This window comes from Ochotona princeps, chromosome 10, assembly GCF_030435755.1.
Source record: "Ochotona princeps isolate mOchPri1 chromosome 10, mOchPri1.hap1, whole genome shotgun sequence".
NCBI classification, from domain to species: domain Eukaryota; kingdom Metazoa; phylum Chordata; class Mammalia; order Lagomorpha; family Ochotonidae; genus Ochotona; species Ochotona princeps.
Window position 1 is genome coordinate 74,199,006 of NC_080841.1, and position 23,048 is coordinate 74,222,053.

Below are 23,048 nucleotides of genomic sequence, written 5' to 3' on the forward strand. Positions count from 1 at the left end.
CACGAAGTACTGAGACAAGTCTGGGTGTGCACGGGCGGCTGGAGGCGCCCCAGTTCCCAGAATCGAGCGCCAAATCTCGGAACTGTGAGGCCGCCACGCGCAGAGGGCAACGGGCACAATTGGCATTGGGGTGCGCACAGGGCAAGGCGTGTGCTGTATGGAGCTGCATTCCCGGCCTCGCGCTTTTGGCCAATGACTGCCCTTCGCCGGCTGTGCACTACTGCGCCCCCAGCCTTCATTCTCAGCCCGAGATATCCCGGAGTACTCGCTGCCCTTGCCTTGCGTCTGGGGTCGGTGCAAGGAGGGAGGGGGCCGACACCGCGCTGCTCGCTGCTCCGGGACCCGGAGTTGCTCGAAGCAGCCTGCACCCCCTGGGCGCTCCGCCCGGCCGAGCTGCACAGCCCTGTCCAGTGGTCCAGATCGAGATTGCTGTGTGGGCTGAGTCGGACCCCGACGTTGCAGCCGGGGCGCTGCCCCAGGCGGTGCTGGTGAGAGCCGACCGTGCACCCGAGAAGGAGCCACCGCCGTCCTTAGCAGGCGGGCGGGGCGGGGGGGAGGGCTGGGCAGGGGCGGGAGCTCGGGCGGGGGCGGGCGCAGCCGGCGCTGAGCGCCGCGTCTTCCGTTCCCGCTCCTCTGCTGCGCGCAGACACCCGGCCTCCCCCGGGCGCCGGCTCCACGGCTCCAACCCGTCCAAGAGCTAGCGGTCCTTTCTTTCTGGAATTGGCTGTGCTGCGTGCGCGCGCGGCCTTCCCCCTCCCTCTGCCCCTCCCAGCCCCCATTTTTTTTTTTTTCTTTTTTGGAGCCATGGCCCGGGCAGTGGCTCTTGGAAGAGGAACAAGTGTGGGAAAAGGGAGGGGAAGCCGAAGCTAAATGACAGGATGCAAGCGACTTGAGCTGCACAAGCAGGAGCGCGTCTCAGAGCCTGGCAGAGCGGGCTGAGCACCGCAGCCCCCGCGCAGCCGGAGCACCTCGGGCTGCGTGGACCCCCCGGGATCGGCTTCGTAGCATCTCCGGACCGTTCGCTCGCCCGCGATTCCCACTTCTGCCTGCGGATCCGAGAAGGGAGCATGGAGAGGACGCCTCTCTTCTGCGCCTTGTTCGCGCTCGCCCTGACCGTGGCCGGCGCCTTCCGTAACGGTGAGTGGCAGGCCGGGCGCGAGGACAGCCCGAGGACGGCGCAGAGGACAGCGGGGAAAGCTGCGGGGAGAGCCCAGGGACAGTGGCGGAGAGGACGGCGCGGGGACAGATCGGGGACGGCGCGCTGGTGCCGCGGTGCCGGGGACAGCGCGGGAATGACCCGGGGAAGGCGCGCGGGCGCGGGGACTGTGGCGCGAGGACTCCGCCGGCCGCCGGACCAGGGTTCGCACACAGCCGCGGGGCACCGGAGAGGCGGAGCCCGGAGGAAGCCCAAGGAAAGTTTTGTATGGGTGCAGAGAGGATAACAGGGGTTCCGATCCTAGTGGGCTTGGCTCCACTGGGCTCCCAGTCCTTGGCTGCCTCGGGAAGTTGGTTTGTGGCTGGGGGCGTGGGGTCTCTCCCCACCTGGGTCTGGGGGCAGAGCCGCCTACCTACCTCCCTCACACACACCCGCAGCCAATTACCCTCCTAATGTTTCCTCCCAAAGGCAATTAGCCGAGGCTTCCCTTTCAAAAATCCGAGGGCTGTGGCGGGGAGCTAAGGCTCACCGCGCTCTCCGGGAGCGCTGCCCGGCTGCCTAGCCGACCAGGCGCTCTCGCCTCCTCCTGGGGGAACGGGGTCTTCCGCCGCGTCCGGGAGCTCCCTCTGCGCGCGGGTCCTGCTTACCCGGTTAGGAATGAATGAACGCCTAGGGGTCCCACGCGAGAGTCTAATAGGATAGCATGAGACCCCCGGGGTGGCTGCAGATCCCTGGCAAGATTGTGACATCCAGCGGACTGTGACTGTCCTTTAGGTCCTTGACGGCCTGGCCAGGGCAGTAACAGGGCAGGGCTCTGGGCCCCAAGTTGTGTGTCTCTGAGTTGGGACCCGGTTGTAGGCACTTGAGTCTCACTCATAGTGAATGTCTGCAATTCTGTTAACAGTAGTGGGTCCTCAGCCATTATTAACTAATTACTAAATATTTACTTTTGTCTGGCTTCGATTTCAATCAAAGTAATTAGGAGGAGAGAACACGCACCACTTACTGTGGTATATTGTTTTAATAAGAGACCACAAGTGGAGGAGAGCTCATGCTGGGCAGGAATTGGAATCCTGGCTTTATGATGGAAGTTAATCTTACTGATGCGCCTTTATATATATGGAGGTTTTGTGATTTCCCAGACAGGTTCCAAGTGGTGATCTGAAGAGTGTACTAAAATGCATGTAAAATAAAACCCAGCCCTGAATGTGTTAGGAGCCAGAGCTGCTGGCCTCTGTGTTAACCTGGCAGAGAGTGAACCACACAGAATTATGAATGTGCAGTGCAATTTATTAATGAACCTGGACTGTGGCATCTTCCTGCGAATGACGGGGGGTGCAGTCTCATTCTGCCTCAGCGGGAAAAGCTCTGAAATGGCTGCACGCTGTGGAGGTGGCCGTGACCCCACCCTCTGTGCACCTCTCCTGAGCTAAGTCCACTGTGGGGGGTACACATCCCAGGGCCTGGGCGGGGCAGGGGGGTGCTACCCCTGGTGTAGAAGGGGTTTGGGAGTTGAAGTTATGAGACACACACACACACACACACACGCTCAAACACACACTTTTAATTCCCTCAGCAGAAATCTGGGGAATGCCGACCATGTGCAGCCTGGCCGTCTGTGAGCTTGACCAGCCGAGGCTACGTGGCCACGCGCAGTGACCACACACCTCCCCAAGCCGTGTTCTCCTGGGCCAGCCACCAGTGCCTGCTAAATTAATTCATTAACCTTCTCTCGGACTAATGGCCCAGACTCATTAGAAAACTGCTCTTTCTTAATCAACTGGCAGAGAGACTGAGCAGACCCAGGGAGTCTGGCGGCCCACATTATCTTATTACACTGTCACTTTCTCAGAAGTCACAGATGAAAGGCGCTGCCGGGGCGCAGAGCCCACCTCCCAGTCCTGGGCCACGACCGTTTCCTTGCTCGCTAACAGTTGCCAGACACCAGCCGAGGGGGAGCCTGGGGACACAGGGTCCCTCTCCAGATCCTGTGCGCTGGTACAGCCCACTCTGTACGGGTGGGTGGCATGTCAGAGCAGTTCCATAGGGGTCCCTAGCATCGCCCGCTGTGGCCAGTGTCGCTTCTTCTTGGCACAGGCTGAAGGAAAGCAGTACCTGGATAACCCTTGGCCTGGGCACCAGAATTGGGCATGTGCAGCAGCTGCTGAGGCAAACGATATCATTTATGTTGTCTTCTTTTTTAATTTATGGGAAATGATTTCTGGAATGTGTGGAGCTTTATGCATTTTTGATGTGCTCTTCATCTTTCATTTCCATTTGACCTGGTTTTCTTGCAATAAAACCCTGTAGATTTATAAATTCATGCTGGGAGTAAAGAATGCCTTTCTCTTTTCATGGGGACTCTATTAAATGCAATATTAAAATCCATATATCCTATTACCGAAGACCCATGATTGATTAGGCTTCTGTAGCCCACTTGCCTCCGTACCTCTTCCTCTGACGTAGTTTATGTAGGTACCAAAGTGTTACTGTTCAAAACAACGTATCAATAGATGTGGTGGCGTTTCTGGTTGGGATCTGTCCCCGAGAGTCAAGGGTGCCCTCCCCCCAACCCTCAAGCCGCCACTCCCCCATGAGCCACCTGGACATCTGTCCTTTTCTGAAACTAAGAAGGTTCAAAACCAGTCTCTCAGCTTCCCCAGGAAGCAAGGGTGCGGCTCAGCAGCCATGACCCTGACCGCTGTCCTCCCTCTACCATCCAGGCAGCCTGGATGCAGGTGGTTTTCTGTCTGAGCATCGAGACTCGGCAGCTCCATGTGGAAAGGGATTTCTGTTTCTGCAAGCACACTGTGCTGTTTGTGATCCTGAGAGCAGGGAAAATGGAACTCTGAGTGAGGGGCAGGCACAGCAGCCACAGCAGCAACAAAGGGCACACCCAGTCTGTCTCCTGCCACTCACGGAGATTGATCCACTTTCTGGGCTTGCAGTAGGTCTCGTGGAAACCCCTACCTGCCTCCTCCCTAAGCGGGGCTGCTCTGACATCTGCCACTACCAATGAACTCAGACTGCTGGCCTCCGAGCCCGCCCTGCAGAGGACAGTGGCCTGCCAGGCCCAGGGCCCTGGGTGCCACCTGCAACCTTAAGGAAACCTTCCTGGGGGTTGGGGTGGTCCTGACAGTTAGCCCATTGTCGCCTGCTAACCTCAGCCTATCTGTTGCAGATAAATGTGGGGACACCATCAGAATCGAGAGCCCCGGATACCTGACGTCCCCCGGATACCCACACTCCTACCACCCGAGCGAGAAATGCGAGTGGCTGCTGCAAGCACCGGATCAGTACCAGAGAATCATGATCAACTTCAACCCCCACTTCGACCTGGAAGACCGGGATTGCAAGTGAGTGAACGCGGCGTGCAGCAGGGCGCACAGCGCCACCTAGCGTCTGCCTGCACGCAGTCGTGGCCACCTCTGTCTTGGGCCAGCAGGGAATGGGGGCTACAAGGACTGACCTGGCCGACCCTATCCTGTTGGTTCGTTTGGCGTATTTATCTGTCTGATTGGTTGTGTTTTGGGTTTTTTTTTCTCCTATTCTGGGAAGAGCAGAAGGCAGCAATAAGAGTTCCTGCTTGTGTTTCTCTTGGTATTGTAGGGCGTTGCTCATGTGGGTGCTGAGATTGGGCTGTGCTCACCTGGCATATTTTGTAACTCCAGGCCTGCGTCTGTCTTGCTGGATTTGACACGTGAAACGGGGGGCCACAGGCCGAGTCGGATGGGCTCTGGAAAGCTGGGAGGCCTCCATGGAAAATGCTAGCACTCCACTGAATAGGACCAGAGCTGAAATATAAATCAGCTGTTTTGCCTGTGGGCTTTGGTTTTGCCGTGTTCTGTCATGAAGTGACTCAGCATTGGGCACGCTTTGTCACTTTACACAGGGCTGAATGATATTTCTCCGCTGAGCTTGGGAGAGCTGGTGTGTGTGGGTGTCGCTGCCCACAACTGTCTTGGAGACTCTGTGCTTGCTGTGAGCAGGCTTCCACTCAGCTCACGTCTGCATGGGCTCTCCACAACCCCGTGACTGCTCATCTTCCCCACGCCCACACCATCCCAGTCTGTGCTCCTCATGGGGTGTGGTTGCCAGGGATTAGCACCTGCTTGTCAGACTTCATAGATAAGCATTACGATCCCAGGCAGAGTTCGTTTCGGGGGCAGTGGCGGGGGGCTTGACTTTAATATCCGTGGGCTTGAAATGGGTTCATCTTGAATGGGAATTCCTCTGGACATGACGTTTCTGAGGGGACTGATTGGGCGAATGGTCCCACCTGTAGCAAGTATAGCCACCTGTTGAGTGGGTGGAGTGAACTGGCTTTTCCTGGTCATCTGAAGAATTCAGTGTTTGGAGAATTAGCATAAATCGGTTTCCAAGCAATCAGCCTTTACTTGGCAGTGAAATCAGGCGATATAATCAGACCCTTTCTAGTTTGTTCCCTGGGCCTGTGGATCTGAAATGCTTCAGTGGCTTCTGACGAACTAGCTTCATCATGCGGGATTTGGCCTGTTAATACTCTTTCTGGTGGTTTTCAATCGTGACAGTCCCTCAGACAAGTTAAAGACGTGTTGTCTATTTTGCTTTTAGCTATTTTTGTTTACACTGCTCAAATTGCATTAGGAAAGTTTTGTCCTTGTTGTTACGGCTGTTTAAGAAATTCTGCTGAAATAATACTCGAGCAATAGCATTGCTCTGTAAAATCAGGTGCTAATTAGATTTCAGGAAGCTCATGTTTGTTAACAGTTGACTTGAATGCTGTGGCTGTGTGGATCCTTAACTCGGGCCCTGATACAGTGAAAGAACTCAGGATGGTCAAGACTGTTGGCAGTGGGTGCTTGGTGACTGGGAGAACAGGGCAGAATCCTGATGTGTTACCTTTGTGAAGACCCTGGCCCTGACAGCTGGAAGCCGCCCATGTGGTGTTGGTGCACGGGTTGGTGGGAGGTGCACTCTTGTTCCCCGTGAAGTGGTACCAGTCCCAGATCACGACCGGGACCAAAGCTCAGCAGGTAAAGCCTCCTGACTCTCTACACGCGCCATGCTTACGACAGCGTCTGGCGGGCAGTAAGCCTTAAATAACTCCTTGTGATCCCATGATGCGAGGTGGGATTGGGGCAGAGCTCATGTTAGCTTTCCTCTTTGAAAGCTGGCAAGACAAAGGATGATGCTAATTTTTAGAAAGGGGCAGTGTTAGTGATATTAATGTGATGTTGTCAGGGAGTCTTTGGATATTTTTTTTGTCCTTTATGCTATAGAGTGGGGGTGATTTCTTCACTGTCACCCCAGGGGCCATCTCCAAGCCAGGGCTGAGACTGGTAAATTTAGCGTAATGGAGTCAGTGCAGAGGATGCCCTGGGGAAGAGTCTGTGTGCTCCTGCCTGCTGAGTAGCTGGCTGGAGCCCTGTCAGCCAAGAGCTCCAGAAAGACAGTGGACACCAGCCCAACACATTGGCCCCACTGGCCATGCCTGTGGCTGTGGTCCTCTGAGGAACACATTCATGGTCTTGTCCATATTAGATGTCCCTACGTGTAGCTGATTTTTTGTTGAGATTATTTACAGAGAAAAAGCAGATAGGAGGTGGCACACACCCAGGTAGTGCCAACCACAGAGTGCTGAGCTCTGAGTCACAGCTCCCGCTAGGTTGTTCATGGGGTCTGGAATACACACCACCTTCCCCTACCCCTACCCCCGTCCTCTGTCTCTGCTGTTTGATGTGTCACTGGGTGCCCTCTGGTTACCTCCAAAGAAGTAGCCAATGTGAAGGCCCTCTGAGAAGTTAGGCTGAGTCAGGCTGACGGTGTTGCCACCGTGGTTGTAGCTAGGCTGCTTGCGAAGCTAAAGATGCCCGAGTGACTCTAGAGGTGAATCGTGCCACACACGTTGCATCTTCGCTTGAAGCTGCTGGGGCCATGCACTGGATTGCCGCTGTGAGGAAGTCCGAGGAATCGATCTCCTAGCATGTTTGCTAATTGAGGAACAACCTGAGACCCAAGGAAATGATTTTCTTTTGCAGGTTTTAGGACAGGCGAGTAATTAAATAGGCCTTCCAATAGATGTGGCTGAAGAATATTTCTTACTTAATTATTAATGCTTGGTTACTGATTAGGCAAATAGTAATAATAATAATCAATAAGCCACATGTCCTATTGTGAGCAGAGCAATGAGCAGCACCAGGACATGCCCAGTTCCTGTCACCCATGGCTGTACTGCTCCAGTGGGTGCCACAGTTACCAGCAGCTCCGAGGAGGGCGTGTCCTTCAGAGAAGTAGATGTTTGAAGTTGTTCTGGTCCCCACAGAATCCAGGCCCAGGACAAATCAACATCAAGATCGCAGGGCTCTGCCCACTTGAAATGACTGATGATGCTGAGGAGTGCATGGCTCCGTGCAATCATGGGCAGCTGAGCTGAGCCGTCTACAGGCTACGAGGGGCTGGGCTGGGGTCTCAAGCCACATGGGTGTGTGTGGGCTTATGGCTGGTGTTGAGCACGCCAGGGAATTTGGCAAGAGGAGGACATGGTGAGGAAGGGAACAATGAGCTCTCCAAAGCATGCTTGTGAGCATCCAAGGGCTAAGTGTGGTTAAAAGTAGCAACAGGCAGAAGGGACGGGCGGGTGTCTGCCAGGGAGCCAGCATTGTGGTTCTTAACCACGCCAACGTCTTCCTCGGTGGAAGGCAGACATCTTGAGTCTCGTAAAACTTTATATCTCTATAGTAAACAGGAACATCACTGGTACAGTAGTTAGAATTTATGGCTCCCTTCCGGTTTCCCAGCCTTGCAGGCGATCGGCATGATAATTTATAATGGTTTGTGACAAATACTGCTGAGCAAAGAGGTGTGTGGTTACATTCAGCTCGGATGTCGGCACCTGGGGAGCAATAAAAGTTTCACAGACCCCGGGTTAAAAACATTAGGAAAATGAAGGTGGAGTTGCAGGGAAAGAGCCTAGAGGTGGTGGTGTTGTGGGGAGACGTCCCAACCTTGAGTGGACTTGGCGTCCGTCCACTGCTTCGGTAGGGGGTGCCTCGGCCTGGCATGCTCAAGTTGGGGTCTCTGAGGACGCCCCATGGCCCCTCTGGATGGCGAGAGCTGCTCCCAACTGAGTGCCTGCAGAGGAAAACATCCCCCTGTGACTTCACAGGAAGCAGAGCCCCAGGCACTGTGGGGAGATGGGGATGAGGCCCTGGCTTTGGCATGCTGTAGGAATCAATCGTGCATTGTTTCTTTAATCCTGCTCTCCGCATTACCCGAGTTATTATAAACTGTGAAACGCGGCTAATCGCATTTATTTTCATGGAGTACAAACTCGTTGATTGGAAATTAATATCTGCCCTCAGTTTTTCAAATCTGATTATTCCTGCAAATTGAATTATACCAGTGGCCACTTAGTCATTTCTTGGCGAGTTGGCCAACATACATTCCATTTTGGGATTTCCTGGAGTAATGTTTTTAGTTTTGAACTTTCTTTCCTTATTTTGCTTTGGCGGTTTTTCTTTTTTCCTTTCTTTTGCATTGATTTTGAGTTGAAAAACCCATTGCATTAAAACACTGTTTTATCTGCAAGGAACTTCCTGGAGTTTTGTGTCCAGGGGTGAGTGTGTGTCTCTAGCCTAGTGTTTCCCAGCCTTGCTTACATCGAGTCGGACCGTACTTTTAATCCAGTGCTCATTCTCTCTGGAATACAGAAGTATATTTGAATTAGAATAACAACTTACAAAGGTACACAACCTCAGTTTGAAATTGCAGAAGAGATGGGAGGTGAACACATCAGTGAAATCAAGGCGAAGACAAACATTTCTGCTCCCTGGGAGGCCCCGAACACCCTCCCCGGGTCACCAACCTTTGCCCCGGAGCACCTGCAGCCCCTAGCTCCCTTGGATCTCTTGTTTGTCAGTTTCAAAGTCCAACAAAACTCAACAGCAGCTGAGTGGTCTGCTGTTCGCTGTCCTTGAACACGGACCGTGGCTTGTTTTGGGGGTGGCCACTGCAGAAACAGTCTTGGTTCATGCCCTGCAATCATGTGAAAGAAAACGTGAGGTTGCCTGTCTGGAGGCTGCTTTGTGTGCAGGGAAGAATGCTCCTTGGCTTTTGTTCTTACCTTTTCATTCCTGCCTGTGACTTGGGGTGGCTTCCCAGTACCACCGGGTCTGTGCTGGACGTGCCACTACTGAGTTCAACTCCGATCAAATCTGCTGGGTAGGACTGGAGAAGCCCAGAGTTGTGAGACACCCCCGCCCCCGACAACCCCACCCAGGACTCAGGTGGATAAACACTATGCTTTTGTGGCCCTCTGTTAGTGCTCATTTCATTTGAACAGAGCCCTTCGGGTTTAGCAAAAATTAAACTTCAATGTTGTTCCTTAATATAAGAAATTTGCACCTGGTCACAGTGGACTCTGTTACAAGTTGCTTTGTTAGGCATCTCTGTCGCTTGAAAGACGCAACCCAGATGAGGCGCTCTTGGAGAGATGGGGGTGGGAAAATTCCATGGAATTGAATCAACATGTGCTGGGCATATTCCTGACCAGATGTCACACTCTGGGTGCCCAGGGAGACCACCCCCTCCTCCCGCAGCCAACGTATATTTCCCCAGCTCCTTCTGTCCAGCTTGAAACTCTGCCTTCACGGGTGCCCAGGGGCCTCATCAGAGCCACACACGGAAACATGTGTGTGCACAAAGTCAACTTAAACAGGTTCAAGTTCACCAAGGAAAATCTTTGCCTCTGACATGCTTTTCCTCCCCGACGGGTCTGGGCGGTGGGGCTGAATCTGATTGTGTTTTTCCTCCTTTTGTTCAAATCATCACGGAGACTTGGGGAAGGAAGCGCGCTGGCAGGCCCTGTGTGTGTGTGTGTGTGTGTGTGTGTGTGTGTGTGTGTGTGTCCCTCACAGCTCTGAACTCCCACACTCGGGACCCCAGTCTCCCTCCCCACCCCCTGCCTCACACACGTGACAGCTCCAAGGTTCGTAGCTGTGATGGAAGGCACTTGTAAGATGTACCAGCTGAAGGACAGAACACTCTGCTTCTTACCCAAGAAGTCAGTCTTCCTCTATGAACTGTTATACACAGAAGTCAACCAGCCAACTGCAGAGGGAACTTTTAGACTTTGAGTTCAGGCTAAATAAGTAACTGTGTTAACTCTGCACATGAACTCCTAGCCTACTAATGACTTTCAACTCCAAGAAACCCAACTGGCTCTAACTGAGAAATGGAAATCCTGGGCCGAGTCTGGCTGGCCCCAAAGCCTGGTTCTATTAGTTGATGAAATGTGTGGTTAAAAGGATAAATGAGCAGCCCACATCAGAGCTCTGGCTCAAGTCCCACCTGCTCCACGTCTGATTCAGCAACCTACTAATTCACCTAGGAAAGCAGTAGAAGATGGTCCTAGTGTTTGGGCCCCTGGTACCCAAGTGGGAGATCCAGATGGAGATCCAGGTTCCTGTTTTCGGCCTGACCCAGCCCCTAGTACTGCTGGCAATTTGGGAGTGAATCAATGAATGGAAAGTTGATCTCTCTTTCTCTGTCCCTCTCTCTGTCAACCTGCCTTTCTGATAAAAATATAAAGTGAATGAGGAATGAAATCCTTGCTGTTCCCAGAGCTTGGTGTTGGTGCTGGGTCCAGCAGTAAGATGATCCTTTATTTGAACTCAGGCAAGCATTAGGAATGCATTCCTTCCCACAGTGGTCCCCATGATAACACTGGGCTGCTTGCATGGGCCATGGTGGTGCTGTCAGGACTCCAGAGGAGATGCTGCACACGGGGTCCCTGTGAGAGTCATGGAGGACTTCTTGGAAAAGACATAGATGCTCCAAAGTTTGTGTTTTTCTGGGCAAATGCTCTGTGCAGAGAGGGGTCAGGGTGCTACTGTGTCCTGAAAAAAGCATCCAGCCCCCAGCTGACTGTCCCTGCGCTCAGTTTTCAAATTGCACAGGTGGGGAGCATCCATTGAGCCAGGACTGCAAGTCTATGTCTCAGTGCCCAGCCAGGCCATGCTCATGGGTAGTACCTGTCCAAAAGCCTGGGTGGACAGTTTCTGGAAGGTTCTGCTGGGAGATATTGTGTTGGGGTCAGCACTGGCACCTGCAGAGGAATCACTTTCCCACCAACACCCCTGGTGAGCACACCCACTGAGTCCAGGCTGTGATCGCCATGTGAAAGCCAGTCCTTGTCCATTCTATCCGCTCAGGGAAAACAGTCTGAATTTGCCAGGAAAGAAAGATGGCTGGGAAAGTAGACATCTTCATATCACTGGCCAAGCCTGTTCTCCTGGGACCTTGGTTGTGGACTGTGACCAAGGCTAACCATGGCAGGGGGCTTCTCCGTGATGGTCCCGACGAGTGTGTGTGGGAGGGACCCCAGCTGCATGGCAGAGAGTGCCTGCAGCCCAGGCGTGTTTTCACCTGCACCAGCAGCACCCAGCAACAAAGGTTGTCTCCCATGCTGTTGGAGTTCCCAGGCCCTTGCTGTTGATGGAGGGAACTCCTCCCCACAGGAGTGTTGCTTCCCCCTACCCACTCCCTCCTCTGTGGCTCGGGATGAGGTGGCTGTAGCCCAGAGTGCAGTCTTCAGGGCCCCACCCTCTTTGCCTCCTTCTTGCCCTCTCCAGCCACTGTCACTGCCTGCCCCAAGGTGTGCCCTAGTGCTCCCTGGCCACTGATGTACATAGGCAAGAGTTTCCCACACTGTGTTCTGAGATGCTACTCCTTTGAGGGAGCCTCTCTTGTGCTTCCCTCTCCCATGTAGCACCAAGATCCAGCCGTTTGCCTGGGTTCTGCTCTGCCTGCACTGTGTTTTCCCTGAGTCACCTATGTGAACGGAAGCGATTGGCTCAGACGTGACCCAAAGTCCTGCCCCTCCCTTCCCAGAACCTCCACATTGTGTGTGGATGGCGTTGGCTACCTGCTAACTGATAGTGGCCACACACAAAAATGAGTTTTGTACCTCTTCTCCTTCTCTTATGAGTTCTTTCAAAAGCAAAGCCGCGGGGTCTCCTGATTCTGCCCCATCCAGCAGACCTGATCACTTAAGTCCCGTCCATGTCCTGTTTTGATTTGGCCCACCTTTCCTCCCTAGCTCCTGGTCACCGTTACACTCTGGTTCGAGTTTGAGGAATGAGACATCAGGTTCCTCAGAGCCTTCCCACAGTTGGGATTCTGGGGGACAATCCTTTGGAGGTTGTGTGCTGTGTGTGTGTGGCTCTGGGCTCAGGTCCTAGCTGCCTTCACATGGGTTTAGCATGGACGCTGGGAAGCCTTCTCCATCTCTGCTCATAAACACACGTGCACTTCCCCACAGGTCCTGACACCCCTTCAGGGAGCTCCTCTGCGGAGAGGTGAGCTTGGCATGCGGCCCTGCAGGATAGTATAAATAGCCTTAGCCACCCCTAGAGAAGAGAAGAAAGAAGCTATTGGGAGGGTGAGGGACCCTGGCTGCCTGGGAGCACCTGCAACAGCTGGCCTTCTTCTGTCATAGCAATTCAGATTATAGCCCTCCCTTGGCCCTCATGTCTCCCTTGTACCCATGTCTTAGCTCACGTGGGACTCTAGGCCAGTGCTGGCCCAGGAGAACTAGCCAAAAAGTGGCAGATGCAAGCAGTAACCCAGCACAAGAAACCCAGTGGCAAGAAGTGGGTTTTCTTCCTTCTTGATATCCCCCCAGCATCATAATCCTGCCTTTAGCTGTCTGGGACTATCCCACATCACCTATTCCCCATGTGTTGTAGAAATTCACGATAGCACCTGCCCTCCTCATTCCTATGTCCCTAATTGGTCTATGGACCCAAATGCCCCAGAAGGTGAGCTCTGACAACTCCATGGGGTTTGGCCCATGAGGATGCGGGGCAGGCTCCTGTCCTTAGCTCCTTCTGCTTTGGGCTAATCCTGCCTGGCCCGTGTTCACAGTATTCTCCAGAACATGCTTAGCCAACACGTGAGCTCCATGGGAGATCAGGGCATCCCTCTGTGTGAACTTCATTGGGGCACTGTGGGGTTTGGTGCAGGATGTGTAACCTCTGTGGGGCTCAGGTGACCGTGTCCCTGTGGGATGTCGGAGTCGCGAGCCTCTGGTGATGTGTGGGACACGTGCTTTATGCATCTGGGTCTGTGTCTCCTTATCTATGACAGGAGAAGGCAGGTCCCCAAGCCCTGTCCACCATGCTGGGTGTAAGGGAGCAGTGGGGAGCCCTGTGGCCAGCAGCATGGCCTGCAGGTGTCTGTCCTGGTGACATCAGCCAGTCCTGACCCTGGACCATCCTGGCCTTTGGCAACGCCGTGCTCCAGCCTTCCTATCTCCTTTCTTATATCCCCGTGTCCCCTTCCCAGCTCAGGCTCTCCCCGCCTTTCCAGTGCAACCCTCTTCTTCCTCTTCTTTCACCCATGTGGGCTTTCTTTTTTTAAAAAATTAAAGTTTGATTTCTTCCTTTGAATGACAGAGGCAGATCATCCATTGGTTTACTCCTGCAACAACAGGAGTAGGACCAGGGCTGAGCCTGGGGACAGGAACTCCTTCTAGAAGTTCTGTTCTGGATTGGTCTTGAGTTGCAGCCAAGCTGGAGGTGTCCTTTCATAGCAGTCAATAACCAGAGTGTTAACCTGCTACTCTGATTTGATCACTAACAGAAGTAGTTCTTACCTTATCTCCTTGTTCGGCAAAGCATGAGAATTAGATTGTAAAGAGTAGAAATTGCTCTGGAAAAAAATACAAAGGATTGACAGCAGGGACTGTGTTAATGAATCCTACCTCATTCTGCGTCTCTGAGGCCGCGTGGGCCGTGGAGTAAGTGAGGCATCTATTTGTAAAGCAGACTGAGTCAAGGAGCTGGTGCAGGATCTGTCAGCAGGAGACAGGCCACCCACAGAGGCCCATTGTGAGCAATCTGCCCCAGCAGCAAATCACAGACAGCACATGGATTCATTTGTTCCCACAACTGCGTGTTCTGTGAAGGTACAATTTCATCATTTGAGCACATAATCCTCTCCAACCTCTGGTCCATGTGTTCCAGACCCATTCTAAGATGAAACATCGGAGATGTGTAAACCATAATGCACCTTTGCCAAAAGCATCCAAAGGTACCAGTGGCTCAAAACCCGTCACCTAGGGTGGACCATTAACCTGGCAGTTAACATGCCAGAAGACACCTGCATACCTTACGGGAGTAACTGGGTTCCAGACCCTCCTTGCCTTCTGCTTCAAGCTTCCTGATCAGCTGTACAGCCTGGCAGGCAGTGGTGATGGCTCCAGGGCTTGGAGACCAGGAGTAAGTTCTTGGCTGCTGGCTTTGGCTCCTGCTAGGGAGTGATCCGGGGGTGCAAACTCTAGTCCTGTCTGTCTCAGACCCCGTCATCCTTCTGTGTACATTGTGAACAGCCCAGACTTGGTCCTCTGAACGCCATCTCCATGGCCGTGTTCCCAGTGAGGAGGATTCATGAACCCTGTTGGTGATGCAGGGGGGAGGCGGGAAGCAAGTCCTCAGGACACACGCACACGCAGGAGCTGAAGTGTATGCACGCAGTAACCACGTTCCCCCTGCCCCCTCCTCCTGAGCTGTCATCTTATGATGAACGGTCAACACAGCACCGACATCTGAAGTTATTTTGCCCACTCCCCGTGTTGACTGGAAAACAGCTCAGGTTTCTAAATACTAGGATAAAAAAAAAAAACAAATTGGACCGTCAACTCACATTATCTTTGTTATTGTGTTTCCATGACCAGCCTTGAGATCTAAATTCTCGGTCTTTTTTTCTCATGTTTGTTTTCGGGTTTGGTTTATAGTTGAGTGTTACTCAAGTCCTGTGAGGGGTGGTGAGTATGAGCTCAGTGAGCGTTCTTCACAGTGGACACAAAAGAAACAGAGCCATCGTGGAGTCTTGGGCCTGGGGGGGCAGGGGTTGTCTAGGCACATTCTGACCTAGCTTTGGGGGACGCCGGAAGTTCCTACTCCGATAGCCTCAGTTTTACTCACTCACTCCCTCTTACTAACTCATTTACTCATTCATCCCATAAGCTCATTGTCCAATGATAGAGCCATGAGCACAGAGGGCATTGTTAGCTTCCCTTGGGAAATTGCATTCTGGAAGCATAGGCACCAGCAGGAGGTGTGTTCCCAACCGCAGGCGCCCATCCTTGCTCTCCCACCATGGCATCCCCGCTGGCAGGTTCCAGGGATGCCCACTGGACCTAGGTTTAACTCCAAATGAATCCTATGAAGACACTGGCAATAGCCACCCTGGCTAAGCTTCCAGCCTGTTCCTCTTGCTGGAGATTTGCGTTGGGCACTCCTGGCCTGAGTGCAGTCAATCCCTGGTCCCCGACCCCAGTGGCTTGTCCTCCAGGTCCCACGCTTCCTTTGCTTCTTGGCTGTTTCACCTCTCCTGATTGGCCTGCGTTTACTCTGCAGCTGCAGCACCCCACAACTGGTGCAGCAGTTAATTTTCCCAAAGGGCTAAGTAAAGTTACTTTGGGCCTCTTATTAACTGGCTCTTGCAGAGGCAAATTAACCAGAGAGGGTATGAGTTACAGGAACTCTGGGTAGCCTCGCCCCCGACACCCCAAGCCAGGGCATAAAGATAATAGTCACTCAGCACACACTCTTCTGAACCCCAAGCCTCCCTATATGTGGCCAACAGATGTGGAGCTGGTGGAAGAGAGGAAGCAGGAAGGACCTGACAGATGTCAGTGATGTCACCTGGGTCTCCTGCTCCAAGGGAGCCAGGGTTACCATAGTGTGAACTAAGAAAACAAGGTACAGGTCCACTGTGCATGCCTGCAAGACCTTCAGAAAGAGCCAGCCAAAAGCAAGTGAGCCATTGGATGACTCAAGTTTTAGAAACAAAGAGAAAAATTATATCCTTCAGCCAAAGCCAGCCTCCCAGGGCAGGATGAGGGAGCATCCAGGGGTTGGTATTAGCGCCATATGGTTGCCAAGGCAGGTGGGTAAGAATCATGGTCAGGTTCTGGAGGAGGCCCTGGGGCAGTGGACGTGGGAGGGGCAGCCACTGGGTGCTGGGGGGCTCCGCAGGATGCAGCTGCGTGCAGTCCTTGGGGAAGGAAAGTCCTCCCGCCCTCAAGTCCTTGGACATGAAATGCCTGGAGGTAGCACGGGGCCTTATGGGAGGAGGCGTGGGCCAGAATCACTTTTTATTATTTTTTTAAAACAATGATTTTCAAAGTCCTAAATAAAACCTGCCTGCATGAACTGGCAAATTTTGTTTTGCACAATAAGCCAAATTTATGAAGAGTTGTATACACATCCAGGTTGCATTATATATGATGGAACAAGGCTGCATGTTTTTCTGTCAAGTAAATATTCAGCAATACAAGAAAATGAATCATTCATGATTCTTCCCCTGAAAGGCAAGAGCTAGATTTTAGTGTATCTTTTCCAGCCCATCCTGTTTGAAAGTGTAGAAAATGAGGTTATTCTCCATATACAGCTTTTCTCCTACAGTTTTCTCCTCACCTCCCCTCTTTTTAAGGAGACATGTTTATTGGGGGCTCCTTCTGTGGCATCTGGGATAAGCTGCTTTCAACAGCCCCAGCATCTCCTATGTGTACCAGTTCAAGGCCCCGGATGCAGTTCATCTAATCCAGCTCCTGCTAGTGTGCCCAAGGGGCAGAAGCTGATAGCCCAAGGGTTTGGGCCTCTGCACCCAGGGGGAAGACTGAATCAACTTCTTGCCTTCTGGCTTAGGCCCGGCATAGTCTTGCCTGTCGCAGCCATTTGGGGAGTGAGTAGGCAGGGAGTAGATCCATCTCTCTCTTTCTTCCCAGACTCCCCCGCCATAACTCTGACTTTCAAAAAGATAAATCATTTTTAAAGATTAATTTATACATTCAAAACTGTTACAGAGAGAGAAACAGAGATCTCTCATCTGGCAGTTTCCTCCCCGAATGAACAACAGCCGGGCTGGGCCAGACAGAACTAGGATCCAGGTATTTCTTTCAGATTTCCCTCATGGATGTATGTGCCCAGGCACTTGGGCCGTCTTGCATTGTTTTTCCCAGGCCAATGGGGAGCTGGATTGGAAGTGAAACAGCTGGAACATAGACCAGTCCCATATGGGATGGATAGTACTGCTGCAGGCGGTTGAACTGGCTGTGTCACAACACGGGCCCCAGTACAGTTTTCTCTTAGAATTGCATTTCATGTGTCACATTAGCTGCTTCAATATTTTTTTTAAAGCATGCCCTTTACAAATGGTGTTATCTTTTCAAACTGATATGTTTTATCCAAATAGTTCAAGTATTTAGGACCAGTAGTCATTGTAAAGGTTGGTGGGATGGGTCTGTAGCCTGAGTTTCCTTGGAGGCAACTGGCAGACGAGAGATCCAGGTCTGGCCCTGGCTTTACCATCTCCAGTCTGCTGGAGACGACCTGGATTGGTGAGGCTGGCTTCAAAACTATAGGGTGTTTTTTAAGGAATCTGGCTTTTTTTTTTTTTAATGAAAGAAACTGACATTTTCTCCCAGGAGTTGACACTATTTCAGAAGGACCAGGGACTAAATACTTTGAACTTGGCTGGCCAGGTGGCCACTGCTGCCACAGCGCACAACCCTTGGTGGGGTGAGGACAGTCAATGGTCCTGAGTGGACACAGCTGCGTGTCAGTAACAATGTATTTATTTATAATGGAGACTTCATCACAGTCAAAAATTTATAAAAGAGATTGTGTCCCAATAAAGTTTTCCTTATAAAGGATGTCGAGTCCCAGGAAACTTTATTTACCACTGGATGAAAGAGCTTGCTTTCTCTGTCTCTCCTAAGATGAAACGGCAAAGAAATCAAAGCTGCCTGAGGACCATTGTTCCAGCATCCAGGAGAGGTTCCAGGTTTCCTGTGTGACACTCATGTCCTCTCTTCCACTATCCCTGCTGTAGGAAGAATAAGAGCTGGAAGAAAGCAGCCGTGCACCAAGTGGCTCTTAGGAGCTGGAACCCAAGCAATTGGTGTCAACAGTGACTTCCCTGAACAAAACACACACACTCCCCTTACACATCAATGGCTTAAGGTGCAACTTTATTTAGAACTATGTCTTTGCCTAAACACTCCAAATTGTGTTCCCATCATCATAAGATCTTTCAGGCATAAATCCCTTTTGAAAAATGCATGGAATTTTGTAAACACACAGATATTGATTGGCAGCAAGGCAAGAAGATAACCCCGGGCTTGTCCTCTGACCTCTGTTTGATGGGTGGGAGTCAGTGGCACCGAGCAGAACGGGATGAGGACGTGGCCCTCCTGGCTTCCAGGACGATGTTCTGGGCACTCATGCTGCATCCTCCCTGCCCAGCGATTTTCCAGTCCAAGCAGCACAGGCTGATAGGCAGGGATTTGGGAGGCCTGTACGCCTTTGCTGTGAGTTCTATACGGGGTAACTGACCTACTCTGAGGGTGGAACAGGGAATAGAGCCCACCAGTAGAAATGCTTGTGCTAAAGGACCACAGCTAATATTCCAGTGTTTGTACAACTTCCCTGGGATGTGCAGGGTTGATTTTGAGCTGATTTAGCTTTGAATGAGACCAGTGGCCTGTGGTCTTGGGCTTTTTATGCAATTTTTAAAGAAGATTTCTTTTATTATTTTTAAGGGTGGGGTTATAGAGAAACAGAGAGAGGTCTTCCATCTGCTAGTTTACTAACTAGATGACTGTAACAGTCAAGATTAAACCAACCTACAATTGGGAACCAGAAACTCCATCCGGGCCCTGCATGGGAGGCAGGGACTCAGGTACTTGAGCCGCCCCCTGCTGCCTCCCAGGCACATTTGCAGGGATCTGGGTAGGAAGTGGAGCCAAGACTTGTGCCCAAGCCCTCTGAAATAGGACACAGAGCATCCCAAGCAGCATCTTACCCACCAGCCCAGACACTTGCCCTGTGTCTCTTGGGTGTCATGGCTCAGAACAAAGGTGAGTGGTTTGTCCTATGCCCTGGCTCTGTGCTCTGTCACTGACAGCAGTGGATCCCTTCTACCAGAAGTTCCTGAACAGTGGCCAGATGCCTGCCGTGTGTGTGTGTGTGTGTGTGTGGTAGTGGTGGTGGGAGTCGGGTGGGAGTTACTGTGTGTTCTTGTAGGCTCAGGTCCCAGTGGATCCATTGCACAGTTAAATGCGCATAGGCAGGATATTGAGTGCCAGGCATGCTGCCATTGGTATGGTATAGATTTGGTTGGTCTCATGTCACTCCCGGGGCATGTAATGTGGGACAGGGCTTGGTCTGTCTGACTACCTAACTACATCTACCTATATCATCTATCTGTCCATTTATCTAAATCTGTGTATGTGTGTCCCCCATTTATTATCATCTGTCTAGATATAGGTATGTCTGAATATATTCCATCATTGTGTATCTGTCATTGATCTATCCTTGCATCTATCATCTAGCTAGCTATGTCTTTCTTTCTAGCTGTGTCATTGATCCCTCATCTTTCTGTGTTTGTCATCCTTCTAGCCATCCGTCTGTCCATCACTCTTCTCCATCTGTGTATCCGAAAGCTGGGTCTGAACTGGATGGTACCATCAGGATGGTTTCTGAGGGTCTTCATGCCAAGGGACTCTGCTGTCCCTCGATGCTAAAGACCAGATGGACCAAGGAGGCCGTAATTAGTGAGAAAATAAGTGAGTCAGACAGAATCTTCCAGGCAAGAGGGGCCCCAAGAACAGGGCCAACTAAATCAACGGGGACCCCCAGGAGGCAGAGCCTCCCGGTCCCTCCCCAGTGGCCACTGCCATCTTTCCCATTTCTTGTTCCCTGGAGAATAGACAGCTGTTGCCCTCAAACACAGAAAGATAAGGGGGAGCCAGGATCAAAGCAGCAGGAATTTTGGTGAGAACAGGCGGGCTCAGCTCCCAGGCTTATCTCTCTGCCTGGCTGCTGTGACCCCCAGCAACCTGGCCTTTGTTTGCTTGTCACCTGGATTGCACTCAGCTCCTTCCCAGTGGTGCCCAGTCCCACCCAGGAAGTGCTGGCTCCTTCCTGCAGTGGGGTACGCCCCTCCCCCACCTTGTACCTTGAAGGAAAACAGATGGACATGCTTATACAAGCCAGGATTCTGCATTTCTTCTTTCTCAGCTGTCTTTATCCAATGTCACTCAAAGGAAGACTCGGGACATGGTGCCATCCAGTGATCCCAGAGGGGCTAGGTGCAGAATGACAAGCATGGCTTCACTGGTGGCTGGGAGGTGACCACAATCAGGCTGTGTCAAGGGCAGGGCTGAGCTGCCATCCCACCTCGATTCAGAGCCGTGGCCGCTGGATAAGGACTCAGGACCCCTGTTGGGGGTGTAAAGATGGGCTCCTTGGCGAGATGGCACAAGGGTGGCTGCCAGGGATAGGGTTGGCCAAGTATGCCGGGTTGTGGTGTGGTCTCAGGAACCAAGATGTGCCTAGCTTTGTAACAGCTGACCAGAGGACAGTACCCTGAGCCTGTCACATTTCCCCAAATCACACCCCTGACCAGCCCCGGGAATAAGGCCGACCTTGTGGTTACCTCTTCCTTCTTGAAAAAGTAACTTTTAAAAAAGACTTATTGTTATTGGAAAGGCAGATTTACAGAGAGGAGAAACTGGGAGAAAGATCTTCCATCTACTATCTCACTTCCCCAATGGCTACAGTGCCCAAAGCTGAGTCAGTCCAAAACCAGGAGCCAGGAGCCCCCGGCTGGTTCTCCCACACCAGGTGCAGACTCCCAAGGCTTTGGGTCATCCCCCACTGCTTTCCCAGGCTGTAAATAAGGAGCTGGATGGGAAGTGGAGCAGCCAGGACATGAAAAGGCACCCATATGGAAAGCTAGCACTTGGATACAGAGGGTTAGCCAATTGGGCTGTTGAGCTAGCACCACTCAAAAACTAAATTTTAAAAAATACTCTCACTTGAGAGACAGAGACAGTGAGCTCCCACTCCTGGTTTACTCTCCTAAAGCCCGCAATAGCCAGGGCTGTGCCAGACCAAAGCTAGGAGCTCAGTGCAGGTCGCCTGTGTCGGTGTCAGGAGCCCAGGCGCTCGGGCGACCACTGCTGCCTCCCAGGGCATGCAGGAGCCCGAAGCCAGAGTCAGGGGCCAGGGCAATGTCGGACTCTGGCACTGTGATGTGGGAGGGGGGTCAAAGTAGTCCTTAATCTCTTTCCCATTCTCAGGCTCCTAGGGAGCACCTAGCTCAGCTGCCCTGTGCTCCTAGCATATATTCCCACCCACCCACCCGCCGGGGCTGCCAATCAGGAGGAGCCCCCAGAAGCCTTAGCAGGGAGCACACCACAGCATCTGTGTGGCCCCGCCCTCTGAGGCCCCACCCCTACTCCCCTCACAGCTCCCTCAGACCCCATCCTGCTGCCCACTGCCCCTGTGTGGTCTAACCTCTCCATGGGCCCCTGGTACTATGCCCTCCCAGGGAAAGGGAGCAGTCTGTGAGGAAGGTCTAGTGGCCAATGGCCAGGGGACGTCCGTCCGTCCTTTGATCAAGGAGGATCGAGCCTGACAGGAAACCTTTCCTGTTTACAGACGTCTGGGGCTTTGTAAGGGCCCCACAAGTGCTGGGCAGCTCCTTGGCTGCTATGCGAAGGGGCCAAACAGGATGTGTCCAGGGTGGCTGTAAGGGGCACAAGCTCCCGGTCGTGGCAGGAAGGAGCAGCAAGAGCTGGAGCTCAAGGTTAAAGGTGGAGTGTTGGCCCCTGCTTCCTCCTGTTAGGGCTCCCTGTCCCTGTGTGCTCCACGCCTGGAGTTCTGAGTCTGCTTGGAGGGTCGGTGAGTCAGAACGCTGTCTGTCTTCCCTATGGGAAAAGCCTTGGCATCCTCAGCCGGGTTGGCTACTCTAGAACGCACAGTTCACAGGTGCAGTTAGGAGAAGGATTTCGAGGCTGTCTGCATCTCATTGTGCAGCTGGACACAAGCCATCACTGGGTCCTAATGGGTTTCCCATGGCCCTCCACATCCCCCCTCCCACCCTGGCCTTCATGAGGCAGGCAGTGCGTTACGGTAACCACAGTGGCCTGCTGCAACCTGGGGTGCCTACTGCTGCAGGTGCTGAAGCAGCACCTTATCATTTGTCGGGTCCAAACGAACAATGAATATGCCTTTTCCTTTAGTAAGTTTTCCCATGGGTTTGGATCCTCTCTGTACAGTCATCTGAAAACATTCACGGAAATGATGAAGTGAATGGGATCCTAGTATCTGAACAGAACACAGTATTTTTCTTGTTACTTTTCCAAAAACCAAGTGAGATATTTAGGATTCATAAGGAAAGTGTTGCCAGTGTGCTTCAAAGACAGTAGGCATGGCTATGAAAGAAAGCGCTTTCCTCAGAGCTTTTGTGATTTTGTGATGGTGGCTGGGGAAATAACCTCCAGGGTTTTCAATCCCTGGCACCAGGGGGTCCCCAGGCAGGTGGCTGGGCCACCCCACTCTATGTCCCATCCTAGGGAGTGGTGCTGGTCATCCTGACCCCAGCCCCACCTCCCCAGCAAGGAAGTTACAGACTGTTTACAAAAGGGACCCACATACGACCTTCTGAGGACGGCTGACAATTTTTTACACTACCTCCTGCTGAATGATTTTGTGAAAATCCTGCTGTAAGAGCAGCCCAGTTCTGCCTCCCTCCCCTGGTCCTGGCTACAGGTGTCCCTGAGCATGCTCAGATAGTGGGAAGAAGAGAGTGGAGGAGCTACACACAGCTCTTGGCTCCTCCAGGTTTGGGGCTTCCCCACACAAGGCCCCCAAAGCCCTGCTGCTCTCCCTTGCTCCAGGCAATCCTGTAGAGAAAGGGGGGCATCACTTTCCCACTCCATAATGGGTGACAAATGAAGCCCTGCTGTGGGTAGTTGAGCATCTGTAGAGAGATGAAGGGCAGCTGCCCCTTGGGGCTAGGAGGCCAGCCTGCCAACACTCTGCCTGAGTCTATC

General features: G+C 52.4%; 1 protein-coding gene across 2 annotated transcripts in view; it reads left to right on the top strand.

Moving 5' to 3' along the window:
* The first annotated feature begins 784 nt into the window (after nucleotides 1–784).
* Nucleotides 785–23,048, top strand: part of NRP1 (neuropilin 1) — a 99,036-nt gene continuing 76,772 nt past the window's right edge. For both annotated transcript variants that reach the window (XM_004588417.2, XM_004588418.2), the window contains exons 1-2: nucleotides 785–1,137; nucleotides 4,338–4,512. In XM_004588417.2, the coding sequence (XP_004588474.2) occupies nucleotides 1,068–1,137; nucleotides 4,338–4,512 (245 nt within the window). In that variant the 5' untranslated portion in view covers nucleotides 785–1,067. The remainder of the gene's footprint in view (nucleotides 1,138–4,337; nucleotides 4,513–23,048) is intronic.